The sequence below is a fragment of the Lissotriton helveticus genome, chromosome 6, assembly GCF_964261635.1.
Source record: "Lissotriton helveticus chromosome 6, aLisHel1.1, whole genome shotgun sequence".
In the NCBI taxonomy this organism is placed as follows: domain Eukaryota; kingdom Metazoa; phylum Chordata; class Amphibia; order Caudata; family Salamandridae; genus Lissotriton; species Lissotriton helveticus.
The window spans coordinates 1,907,262,674-1,907,276,763 of NC_136067.1; the positions used below are offsets into that span (position 1 = coordinate 1,907,262,674).

The 14,090-nt window shown below is 43.1% G+C and overlaps 1 protein-coding gene across 1 annotated transcript in view; it reads right to left on the reverse strand.

Annotated features, from left to right (window-relative positions):
• LOC144762929 (calpain-13-like) overlaps window positions 1-14,090 on the reverse strand; it is a 449,243-nt gene that overhangs the window by 34,228 nt on the left and 400,925 nt on the right. Inside the window, exon 17 of the mRNA XM_078648231.1 lies at window positions 3,181-3,231. Within this exon, the coding sequence (XP_078504357.1) occupies window positions 3,181-3,231 (51 nt within the window). The remainder of the gene's footprint in view (window positions 1-3,180; window positions 3,232-14,090) is intronic.

The window sequence follows — 14,090 nt, forward strand, 5'->3', positions numbered from 1 at the left end:
TTTCCATTGTAGTCAGAGGCTCTTTAGCACAGGATGTGAAAGTGAGATTAAAATAGTTTGCACATGAATGAATAGCATTCTAGGTGGGAACTGAGGGACATATTACCAACGTTAAGCGATATTTATCGCTAACGATGCTTAGCAACGAATTTTTTAACGCTAAGCATCGTCAGAAATTATCGCAGATAAACCTTGCTATTATCAAGGTTTATCGCAAATGCGATAAAAAACGGCCGCAATGCATGAATATCGCTGAAAAGTCAGCGATATTCATGCATTACCGAGCTAATGCTCTTAGCCATGTTATCCACCTCCCATTGGATAACATGGCTAAGAACTGCTCAGGGCAGGTGTTAGTTTTTGGAGATATTCGCGCTTAGCGTGAATATCTCCAAAAGTTGGTAATAGGAGATAGCGATGTTAGCGACTGTTTCCAGTCGCTAACATCTTGGCACGCCCACTTTGCATGTCATTAGTGATAAATGTCACTGACATGCAAAGTGGGGCCCAAGATGGTCGCTATCTCCTACTAGCTGTCGCTAACTGGTGTTAGCGACAGCTAGGTAATAGGGAGATAATTTTATCTCCGCTTTCTTGGCTTTTAAAGCCAAAAAAGCGGAGATAAACCCCCTTGATAATATGCCCCTGAGTTCTTTTGAGTGAACCACTCTCTCAACATTCTCATGTGAAGTCTAGCTGCAATCCTTACTACTAAAGCTAGTAGACAACTATAATGAGGAAGAAAAGTGAGGCATCATCATTAATCTTTATTCGATTTGAATCAAACATATCTTAAACGTTCATCAAAACACAATTATAATGATGTCTGAGCAATATTTACCCTCAATAAGAGGAGAAAACCATATAGCAACTCATACACGTGAATGAAACCCCCTGATAAAAAACACGAAACATAAAAACAGACTAGAGGTATCCTTAGGGATTGAATGTACAGTAAGGCTGGTCAAACTTGCCTAAAATTCTGTGATAAAATCAATGGTCAAATATACTTACAAAGCAAGTTAGAGAATTTAGAACATATAAAAACAATGTACAAGGTATCAAGCAAAGCAGCAGAATCAAATAACAAAGGTGGAGACTCAGAAGGCTTGGGCCAGCCCACGGACAACTGGGGAAAAAGGTTCCAAAGAAAATAGGTCAAAGGTTGGCTATGGTGTATTGGCATATCAAGTAGCAAGTATAATTAAACAGGATTTGGGGATCTGACCATAGTGTAAAGTATTGAATATTTTTAAGCAAAACAATCTTTACCCTTTTTCCCAGGGCATGTTGTAAAAACGTGTTCTTAACCCAGGTAATATCTGCCTTTGTAACTGAGTTGAGATCAGAGAATAGCTTTGGTTTTCCTACATTACTAAAATATTAGTTACCATAATTTAACTGAGGAATGTCACACTCAAGATCCAGGACAAGACAATCTCTTAAAATCCTTCTGTTGAACTCTAATTCCGTCCTGGTCCAAATTGACAAACGTAGAATTAATGGGATAACTTGACTATAATCCTAAATATAGCCAGCCCCCCAGTACTTTATGCATGATCTCCATTGGAACACTTTGGGGTAACCTAAGGACTTTTCTTAATGATTTATTTTCTGCCACCTGAATTGGGTTACAATCCTTGTAACACCAGACCTCACAAGCAAAGCTCGCTTTTGAAACACATTTAGCTTTGTAGAGATCAACAATTGATCCAATATGGGGTCAGCCGAGCTGCCTGGAAAACTCTTCAATGCTGTGTAATATTCTGTTGAGAGGCTGCGCCTAGGCATTGAACAGAAATTGCCAATTCAATTTGATGTCCAATAGTAAGCCTAGGTAGCAGAATTTATCTACCCTGCTAATCTGTATACCTGAAATGGTAAAATGTTTAAATTTAGTTTTGGCCTGGTGAAAACCATGGTAAAAATCTTCGAAAAATAGGTTTTCAGCCCAAACTGTCCACAAATCGTATAAACCGGTCTAGCAACTGCAGCAGACCACTGGCCATACTTACAACAAGAAAAGTATTGTCAGCCTAGAGCAAGGCCAGTACATATGTGTCCGCCACCCTCTGTAATCCCTACATAAATCCACAAGGACGGAATCAAGCTGATTAATATATAAAATAAAAAGCATAGGCGTTACAATGCAACCCTGATGTACTCTCCTGGGTAGCTTAAAATGCGATGTCCATTCCCAGTTGGGGCCAAATCTTACAGACACCTCATGCCCTGAGTGCAAATCATGAAAACAAAGTGACGTTGCAATATCAATTCCAACGGACTCCAAGATGGTCTAGAACTTTGACCTATTGACATATTCATAAGGACGTGCTGAGGTCCACTAAAGCCATATGTATGAAAAGCAATTCTAAAGTTAGAATAAGTAATTTCATGACATTTCTGGAGTCATCACGGTGATATCTTCAGACAGTACTAAAGAGGGGATACGCCGCCTAACGACAGCAACTACAATTAAGGGACATAGAAACTCCTGTGCATATTGAAACAATGAACAGGCAGAATGCAAACATCTTCGAGAAGGGCTAAAGGCCAATAATCTATGGAGCATAATGCAAATGATATTAAGTACCTTATTACACGCTCTTCGTATCGTAAATACTGGGTGTGAGTATAACTGTTAGTTGGGTAAGAAGCAGATCATACTAGATTAGTTCTCTTTTAATATTTTCGTTTTATACCAGTCTTATAATGGGAAACATATTGAGCTATGTAATCATATGGGAAGGTATCATATCTTTTCGGTGTGGATATCCTTAACTCGCAAATGTTGCAGAGTGGATCTCACAATAAAGACAATGATGTTGGGAACAATGGCGAGTAATTATGTAGCACAACTATTCTAGATGGTCGTAGAGACTGTAATGTGATTGGCCATACAAACTCTCCTACCTGATATAGAGCATCATTGACTACATATCTGATTCTCATGAAATATATATTTTAGAGCAGTTTTATAATAATACTACAAAGATGCTAATTATGAGTCATAATTGAAGATCGAGTTGTACCTTCTACCCTTTAAATTTTGGGTGCTTTCTTTATGATGGATATGCAAAAACATAAGTGAAAATGATACATCTGTATAATATTAAGTATAGGTGTAGGTGCTTTGTGAACATATGTGTGGAAACAAAGTAATGCAGTTTTTTTACATACCTTATCAGCATATTGGGAAAATATTTGTTCAACAATATTTTCTTCCAGCTTCTGAAATATATTTAAGAAAAAATAAATAGTAAATATTTTGTTGCTCATTCATGCATATCAGCCATAACAGATCAATATTATGATGAAATAAAGAATATGTACCTAATTATATGACTAACATTGTTTAAAATATATTCAGTCAAGATTACTGAACATTTTACAGGCTAGATTCTCAACATTTAGTGACATCAGGAGTCAACTAATTATGCTAACGTTGGATTTCCACAACTGAAACAAGAGCCCTGGTGCACCGTATTGGGTTTCTATGCGCAAATCCATTTACACTAGCAGAAACGTTTGACTGTCTATTTAGACCTTTACATGCAAGAAATCCAGGGTATGTGGCATGGAAATGGATTGTATGGTTACTGCGTGCACTGGCCATGAGAAATTAGCTTAAAAACAAGATAGGGCCTGATAATGCAAATTCGCGGTGGAGGTGCAGTGGCAGTCGAGGACTGCCTCACCAGCGGTCCGACCACCGTGTTACGAGTACAGTGGTCAGACCACAATTGGACGACCATGACTGCAAGGGATCGGCGATACCTGGCTGTGGTGCGGTGGTCAGAGGCTCCAAGCTTATTCGGAGTTTCCTTACCTCCACAGTTTTCATGGCAGTGAGGAAACAAAAGGGGCCCTAAAGGGTTCCCTGTTGCCTCAGGTCCATGGGATGCGTCAGGGGGGGCATATAGTGGGCCCCTCCTGTCTGAATGCACCCCCTTGCCTCCATGGAATGGACTGCACAGTCCATGCCATGCAGGAACAGGTTTTGGCGGCCCCGGCGGTGAGGTTTGGCGGAGTGGGAGCAGGGCGGTGGAGTGGCTGCACGCTCCCACACTGCCAAACTCAGAATCAGGCCCATAGTCAGAAATGCGCAGACATGCACAAAGTAACTGCATAATGACTTTCACCCCAGAAAGGTGACAATCTCACTCCTTGTGAAGATAGGAGATAGCCTATTGCCAGGTTGTTAAAGTAAAGGGTACATTCGCATATTTCATAAGGGTGCAGGAAAGTAGTCTCTCCAAAGGAAATAAAAATGTTGTTGTTGAGAAAAAACGGACTTACATCATTGGAAGATTTGGCTTATAACCAACACTAAGCAGGTAATCAGTCCAAACTAGCGTGTCCATGGGAATTCATGAAAACAGTAAAAGTTTAATGTACTCTTAAATTACCATAAAAGTGAAAACTTAGAACACACACACACACTCACAAATATATATATATACACACACATACACTCACAAATATATATATATTTGTGAGTGTGTGTGTGTGTGTTCTAAGTTTTCACTTTTATGGTAATTTAAGAGTATATATATATTACCTACTGGCGGTCGCCAGTAGGTAGTTATAGTTAGGACCAAGTTTCAATCGGAAGAGCATTTTTTGTTTTGCTTATAACTTTATAAAATTTTCCAAAGTAATTTTTATTCATATCAGCTCCTATGTTGAAAGTTTGGGGTTGATTAGTCAAGGGGGGGGCCGAGAAAAAAGGGGGGGTCCCAAAACGTGTTTTCTCCATGCAATTTTTCATAGGAAACTTTAGACAAGGCTACAGGTCGAACGGGTGAACGGAATTACCCCAAATTTGGCAGGGAGAAGGGTCTTGGTCTAGAAATCATGCCTTTGTTTATTTGGTATAAATCTGTTCAGTATTTATGTAGAAATATCGAAATTTATGGATATCGATATTTGGGAATTCTGCCATCTGATTGGCTGAGGCGTTACGAGCACGAGCTTGCTGGTTATTGGCTGCGAACGGTTGCAATTAGGAAGTGTTGGCAGCTATTTTGTGATTCCGTTGAAGTGAGTAAGGGGAAAACAATGCGAAAGAAGTAGGAAAGAGGAGGGTAGGAGTGCTGTGAGCTCTGTGGAGAGGTTAGGGTGTGCTATACAGCGAGCGTGAAGCGAAGTATTTACCCCTACCGGTGTTAAAGTGCTGTCTCGACCACAGTGAGATGGTGCTGACGTGAGGTGTTGGTACACTCGGGGATTAAAGCGTGCGCCTAAACCATGAGCTGAGTACTGTAAACTGATGTGCTCTGGGAGCTGTAGCATATTGTCTGCTGTTGCATAGCTGTGCAGGTGGTTTTAGTATGCGTTTACCTATAGCGGGAGTGGGAAGCAAACTACTCACTCCTACCGGTCTGAAGACTCAGGGATGAAAACGTGAGCCTAAGCCATGACCTGATTGCTGTAAAGTGATGTGCTGTGGGCGTTGTAGGATACTGGTCCCTGTAGCATACATGTGTAAGTAGTGTTAGTATGCGTTTATACTATACAGGGAGTGGGATGCAAACTACTCACCCCTACCGGTCTGAAGACTCGAATGCAGTGTTTTAGCAAACAGGAATAACGAAATAACCATGAAGAATATAATGAAGAATGTTGCAATGCCACAGAAGAGAAATGGTGAAATCAGGTGTGTCTAAGAGCTAAGGCATCTAGCTGAGGCAAACTCCAACCGCTTCTGCTGTATTCAAACGTAAGCTCCGGCATCAGTGAATTCCACATTACATGTTACAGTTCCATGTGACATAAACAATACCTATTAGACATGAATAACTCTAAATTCTATAATGAAAATAAAGGTAGGATACGATTACCATATGTATCATTTAAGAAAAAAAATATATATATATTGCAAAATGTATTCATCAAACTTCTTAGGATACGATTACCACACTGTGCCAACCAATTCCTAAACAATGTTGTGTTTTTTGATCTTGTACGCCAGCTCGTGAGCAGGTGCTGAGTGTTGGGAATTAGCCGGTTTTTCCTTTCCACCTTTTTCCTCTCCTGTCCTCTCTCTATGAACATGCATCACTGTACATGTGTTAGCTGGTGTAGCACCTTCCTATCAGAGTGCTTTTTAAGGGAGCCTGGAACTGATGTTCCCTGCTTGCTTTCTTTCCCGGTCATTTTACCGGCAAGCGTGGGTTCCTTTCCCTTTTTCTTGTTTTCTCGAGTGGTTGTGGGACCTTACCTTCTCCTTCCTTATCGGAATATCGGTGTCTGCAGGACCGCGGCCATAGCGATGTTGAGTTCGGGCTAATGTCCTGTGTCCTGTTTGTTGTGGAATCAAGGGACGTTTTGTCTTATGCCAGCAAGTGGGGAGACGCCAATCTGCTGTTCCAGTATTCTTCAGTACGTGGCTGTGTGTTGGAGCTTTGGTGGATTCCTGTCATAGTACTTCCTGGACTTGAGTACTCTATCGCCCTCGTTATGTGTATTTTGGGCGTTTTCACGGACTTACAGCCACATGCATCAAGCTAAAAACCGGTCGCAAACTGGCAGATTCTCAGAATCTGCCCCTTTGCGACCGGTATTTTTGCATTTGGGATGCATCAGCCCAAATGCAAAAATCGCAATTTAAGGAATCTCTAAATTGAGATTCCTTAAATTGCGATTGCATTTAAGGAATCCCAAATTGAGATTCCTTAAATGCAATGCATCAAAGTAAAAAAATTAGCGATTTCGCTAATAGGAGTAGCAAATTACCATGAAGTTCAACTTCATGGTAATTTGCAAAAACTTTGAAAAAAGCACTTTTGTGCATTTTTCAAAGTGTCATGTTGCGCACACACATGCCCTAAGGGCATGTGTGTGCGCAACATATGTGCCCAGATCAATTTCAGGGGTGCAACAGGGTGTCCTTTGGACACCCCTGCACCCTTGATATTGCATTCTCAATTAGCGATTCGCTAATTGCGATTCGCAAATTGATAATGTCTTCCCATTCATTCCTATGGGCCTCTAGGCCCATGGGAATGAATGGGGAGGTATTCCTTAAATGCGATTCGCAATTTGCATGTTCTTGGGGAGACTAAAGAATATGGGGATTAATGTTATTATGCTTTTGTCTTTTGTCAATTTATGCAGATCACAGAAGTCGATATTCACTTGTGAGGATTGAACAGGTGGATCCCAGACGAGGCCTATTGTGTCTTCCCTTCTCTTATTTTTCCCACCCTCTCCCTGTGCTCGGATAGCAGGTTCGCTGTTTCAGGTTTAGTGGACTACTGTCGGAATGGGGGTTGGGGACTGGGCTTATCCTTGCTTCCGCAGTGTTGGGCAAGGTCGGGTGGTAATCTGACACTGAGGATGAGTTAATTTGTTCAGAACGGAAGTGCTCTTCATTGCCACTGTAATACGGATCCTTACTTGTGGACATTTACAGTTGGAACCACAATGTATATTGGACACCGGGACAATACTGTTTCTGTCTGGCTTTTTTATCGTCCTTAGAACGTGGGATTTATTAGCCATCCTTTGCAGCCTTTTTACAGTTGTCACCAGCTGCTGGAGCAGAACTTGACAGTTTATAATCCCAGGACTATTTGGATGACGGTAGGCCTTACTACTCATCGTTCAGTCTACATTTTGAAAAAGCGGCATCAACGTCGATACTTACTGTTTTGAGAACTGCGATCGGACTGATTGCTATTTTTTGTGCCCTGAGGAAGCTCTCATTGTGGGAGCGAAACGCGTTGGCTGATACTGTGATCTGACTGATTTAAAAAAAAGTAAAACATTTTTTCCAATAAAGATGTGACTTTTCAACATAAATTTGGTCTACTGGATATTTGTGAGCTGTGCACCCCTAACGAAGTCTAACTATCTTCTGATAGCACAGTAATGTCACCCAACAGCTGGCGTAGGGGTAATCTGCATGGCATTTTGAAGTCATTATTGGAACTGGTTTGAGGTGTGGCACCAAGGGCCTGCTGTTGCTCTCAGTGTTTTTTGTTTAATATGGGCGATAGGATTCACTTGGTGATGGAGCTTGGTACACTACCGGTTTAAATGCTAATTTCTAACTATAACGTCTGTAAAACCTATGTTTTTTTCAGTGAATATATATATAGTTAGGACCTAGTTTCCATGGGAAAAGTGATTTTTCTTTTCCCAATAACTTTGGCGCCGATTGCCGAATCTTCAAGGAATTTTCAAAACTAGTGTCCCGCTATCGTCAGTTCCTGTCCTAAAAGTTTCAGAGTGATTCGCCAAGCGGGGGCTGAGAAAAAAGGGGGTCCCAAAACGTGTGTTCTCCATGTTAATTTCCATAGGAAACTTTAGACACAGTTATAGCCCGAACTGCTGAATGCAATTACACCAAATTTGGCAAAAAGGTAGCGCTTGGTTCAGAAAACGACCTTTTTTTAAATGGTGTAAATCCGTTCAGTAGTTCCTGCGAAATTCAAAAAATAGATGTCAGAAAATCAATTTCCCTTAGGAAACTTTAGCCAAGGCTACAGCCTGAACTGCTCAACGGAATTACACCAAATTTGGCAAAAAGGTGGTGCTTGGTTCAGAAAGCGTCCTTTTTTTTTTAAATGGTGTAAATCTGTTCAGTGGTTGTTGAGTAATTGAAAAATAAAGTTTTGATATCTAGGGACGCGGTGGAGTCACGACCGCTCCTGAGCACAAGCTTCGCTGTGATTGGCTGCCAACACTACAAACCAGGAAGTGTTGGCAGCCATCTTGTGACTCGGTAGAACCGAGTCACAAGAAAACAGGCAAGCAAAGGTGAAAAAGAAGAAAAGGGGGCAGGATAGAAACACCCTGACCCCCTAGGCCTGCTCAGGGGGCCCCACAAGGACCCCCTGGCCCCATAAAAGCATTTTTTTAAAATAATTTCGGCGGAATTCGCGCTTTATAAAAGAAATGATGCGGGCCATGTCCCGGGGGCATTGCACAATTCCTAATTTCAAAATTGCGGGGGCCGATGGGGGCCCCCGCAGCCCCCGGGACCGCCACCAACTGGGGCTTGATTTTTAATGTGGGGATGGCCACAGGCTTTTCTAAAATATTTACGGGGCACACAGACCCCCGTAGCCCCGGGGACCGCCAACCCAGGGGCTATGCAAAAGATACTATGCGGGAGGGCACTCAGCCCTCCTGCAGTCCCAGGGACCGCCACCCCCCGGGGCTTCCTTTTTAATGTGTGGGGGTGCCTGAAAGGCTCCCCAAGCCTCGGGGACAGCCACCCCTGGGACTGTTCTAAAATATTTGCGGGGGCAACAGGCTCCTCCGTAGGGCTATGCAAAAGATACTATGCTGGAGGGCACTCGGCCCTCCTGCAGCCCCAGGGACCGGCAACCCTGGGCCTTCCTTTTTAATGTGTGGTGGGCCTCCAAAGCCCCCCAAGCCCCGGGGACGGCCACCCCACAGGGCTCTTCTAAAATATTCACGGGGGCACACGGACCCCCGAGCCCCGGGGACCACCACCTCCTCGGGGCTTTCCACTCTTACAGAGGGGGTCCACGCGTCCCCCCTCCTGGAGCCCTTGGTGGCCCTGGGGACAGCCACCCCCAGGGCTGGCTCTTCCAGTGTCCTGGGGTGCCCACCCCGGGACACTGCTGTTTGCTATGGCAGGGTAGGAGCATGGCTCCCGCCCTGTCATAGCAAACTTGTTTGGGATTGTGGAAGCGAGAGCAGGGAAACTTGCTCTCTCTTCCAAAATCCAAAGCAGATTGCTTTTCCACACGGGGAGCTGCATGTCAGCAGCCCCCATGTGGAAAGGCATTTCCGGCTCCTGCAGGAGGCAGGGAGCCAGCGGGACAATGGGGGAATTGGGGTCCTCCAACGTCCCCGACGGATAGGGATGGCCCGGGACCAGAAGTGGTTCGGGAGGGGAGGCCCGCGGCCCACCTCCCATAAAAAATAATTTAAAAAAAACCAGGGAAAGGCCGGTCCCGGGGGACGGGGTCCCCGAGGCCATAATTGGCCTGAGGATGGAGGGCCACGCACCACCCCTCGAAATATACAAATTAAAAATTAAAATACTAGTCATGCCCCAGGGGATGGGGTCCTCGGGGCCGAAAATGGCCTGGGGAGGGGATTAAGTCCCCTTGAATCCTGAGGGTCCCTGGGAGGCCAACTAACCCACCAGGTACCTCCAGTAAGCGCCACAGTGCTGCGTTGCAGAGAGGTGGCCCAAGGCCATGCCCCTTTTTACACCTGTCCGCAACGCACCTCTGTGGCGCTTACTGGAGATACCTAGTGGGCTAGTTTGTACCCAATGGATCTCCATTGTTTTGCCTCCCTCCCATGTTCTTTTATTGAGAATCCTTAAATAGGTACTGTCATCCAAGGTCATACTCTTCTGCCCAGGAAAAGAATTAGGGCTTTATTTTGGGGTCGGATGAATTTGCTGCAAACCGTTACCATTTCTGAGTGAGATCTGACCGACCATGGGTTGGCGGTTCTGCACTCCTGATTTTGATGCGCCCGCAGCTCAAGTTCCCATAGAGAAATTGGAGTTTGTGTAAATCCCTGCACCATGTGGTAGGCACCTCACAATGCCTGCCACAAAGTGCAGGGATTTTCAGGGAGGCTCCATAGGCCACCACCAGAGGAAAGGGGGCCCAGCTAGGAGCCCCCAAAGTAGCTTTCTGACAGCCTTTTCATGTCAGTAAGGATGACATGGAAAGGCTGTCCGAAACCAACATCATAATCCAGAAGGCAGAAACGTCATCCTTAAGGGGTTATGAGCAGCTTCTGACTAGCCGATGGTCTCTTCTAGCCCGTCGGAACTTAGTCAATTTCCCCAGCCGGTTTACACTCCGATGCTGACATTGTAATTTGGTGGTCGGAATGTACATTTTCCATTTTGATTGGGAAGTCTCGGAAGGGAGGCCGAAAGCTTTCTGACCGACATCGAAATAAGGCCCTATGTTTGAATATATTTTCTCTATTCAGGATGTCATAGTGACTTCTAGAGTGATAGTGACTTCATGCAAGCTCCGGACCAGATGTGGCCATGGCCCTCCCTGACTCATACGCAATTATACGCCTTGACAGAATTAAAAAAACTGGAGGAGGCATAGCTGTTATTTTTAAAAAAATATATACCTGTGAGTTTACAAATCTCCCATGTCCAGGGTGTGAAGGCGCCACTTTCAAAATCATACTCTCACCCAACTTTACCTTTTCCGGCGCACTCATATATCGTCCACCTGGTGCTGCTTCAAACTGGCTAAACAATATTTCAGAACTTCTAGGCCCGTTCATCATGAATACTACCAATTTTACAGTGATTGGTGATCTGAATCTTCACCTGGACAATGAACATTGCTCTAAAGCTTCGGAACTTATTGATGACTTTTTATCCCTCAATTTGATTCTTAAAAATTCTGGCCCTACCCATACTGCTGGTCATCTACTTGACCCAATCTTTTCCAATATTTTGAATTTAAACACCTTCCCAGCTTTACCTAATTCCTGGTCCGACCATTTTCCCATCAAATTTTCCTTTCAAACGCCTACAACTAATACCCCTCCTATGGCGATGCCCGTCATGGTGAGAAAATGGAAAAAGCTGGATATTAATATTCTTAATTCCCTGCTAGAAGATACAATACCATGTACCATCTCCGGAGTACAAAATCTATCCATCTCTGTTCAATCATGGCTCCTAACAGCCATCGACTCCTGTCTCCCTCAGACTAAGTTAAAAGGCATTTATCAACGTCCTCCCGCTCCGTGGTTCAATGACTCTTTAAAACATGAAAAAACTAAATGTAAGAACGCTGAACGTCAATGGAGAAAGTCCTACTCCTCGGAAGCTAAAAATGAATACAAAAATCAACTAAATCAATATCAAAAGCTGTGCAGCAAAGCAAAAGCCAACTTTGTCTGCCTAAAAATTACTGCAGCTTTAAATCAAGCTAAAACACTCTTCAAAACAGTCAAAGAGCTAGCTGGCTCTAATACCTCACCTTCCCCTCCTGATCTAAATAAAACTCAATGCAATAAACTTGCCGCTTTCTTTGTCGACAAAGTTGATAGAATCTATCAAGCCATACAACCTAATCAGGACAATTATGAGGAAAATCACCATGACAGTAGTGATGTTAATAGATCAGACAGTGAAGAGACCAATACCGCCATCCCCTCTGATACTACCACCTCCCCTTCTTTGAGTGCTTGGCCTACACTCAACGTTGACACTGTCATCGAACTTCTAAACACCATTAAATCAGGTTCGCCAAAAGACCCTCTACCCTGCTCAATCTTAAAACTACTTAGCAGGAAAGCCTTATCTACCATCACAGACCTTCTAAATAAATCCTTGCTAGAAGAATGTGTTCCACAGGAGTGGAAGCATGCCATGATCCATCCCCTTCTAAAAAAAGCTAATGCTGACCCGAAGGTACCCGCAAACTTCCGACCAATATCTCTCCTGCCTATTTTTGCCAAAATTCTAGAGAAACACGTCCACCGCTGTCTCTCACATTATATAACGACACATGACCTGTTACCTCCCCATCAATCTGGCTTTCGAGCAGGTTTTTCTACAGAAACCACTCTCTTAGGTGTCACTGAAAATATTCGTCAAATGATAGACAAGGGTGAAACAGTGGCACTGGTGCTTTTAGACCTTAGTGCCGCATTTGACACTGTATCACATGCGGTACTAATAAAAACCCTTCGTCTAATGGGTATCTGTGGCCCTGCTTTAAATTGGATCACATCCCTACTTGAAAATAGAACTTTTCAAATTTTTTCAAACTCTTCGTACTCTGATACCTATACTTTTAAACATGGTGTCCCTCAGGGCTCAATTTTAAGCCCATTACTTTTTAATTTATACATGAGCCCTCTTGCACAAATTGCTAAAGACTCTGGATTGATAATGTTTTCATATGCTGATGATTCTCAGCTTCTCTTTTCCCTTCCACCAACAGACAATAAAGATCCTTCTATTTTGAGAACAGGGCTTACAAAAATTGCTGGATGGATGAAAAATAACCTCTTAAAATTAAACAGTGAAAAAACTGAACTCATAATCCTAGGAAAAAATAAAGAACTATGGGGACCCCAACATTGGCCCCCAGAAATGGGCTCTCCTCCTATTCCAACTAACCAGGCTCGTAACCTTGGCTTTGTGGTTGATGACACTCTTAGTATGCACCAGCAGGCCATAAAAACATCAGCCACCTGTTTTGTCGTCTTGAAGTGGCTAAAGAAAATATGCTGGATGCTACCAGCTCACACTAAAAGAACTGTCATCAACGCCCTTATAACATCTCGATTGGATTATGCCAATGTATTATATTTAGGGGCCAACAAAGCCACAGTCCGTAAACTACAGACTGTGCAGAATGCTGCTGCAAGACTGCTAGGTAAAATCCCTATTCATGCACCCACCACCAAACTCATACGAGAATTACACTGGTTAAAAATTGAGAGCAGAATTAAGTTCAAATCATTATGCTTCATGCATAAAATCTCAGCAAACAAAGCTCCTAAATATCTGCTAAATCTGGTGCAACGTTACCATCCACCCAGAACGCTGAGATCTGCAACAGCGAATAAATTTGCTGTGCCTAAAATAAGATTGTCACGCATGGGAGGCAGATCCTTCGCCTATCTTGGCCCCTCCCTGTGGAACTCCATGCCACAAGTTCTGCGTTCAGAGGCTAACTACACCAGTTTTAGGAAAACCATAAAAACCTGGCTGTTTAACATCTAAGTCAGCTGTCCAAACTCACTTTACTGAATCACAAGCGCCGGGAAACCCTTTGTTGGGTAGCTGTTTGCGCTATACAAACTAAATAAATAAAAATAAATAAATAGAGTGATAAAAAGATTATAATAGTCCTATTCCCTTTTGTATTTTGATTAAATCCAGTGTGTGTTACAAGTGAGGGAAACTTGATTACAGTTGTTGTTCCTTGCTTTACTTGGTGTTGGTCCATATACAAATTCGAAATTTGTGACTTGAGGCCTAAGTAAAATTTCATAGGTAGATGTAATTCCCATAATGTTTGGCATTTCACATTGAGCTCATACGAATTTCTGCAAAATTATTCCATTACCCCTCATGGCATGAGTCTGGGTTACTT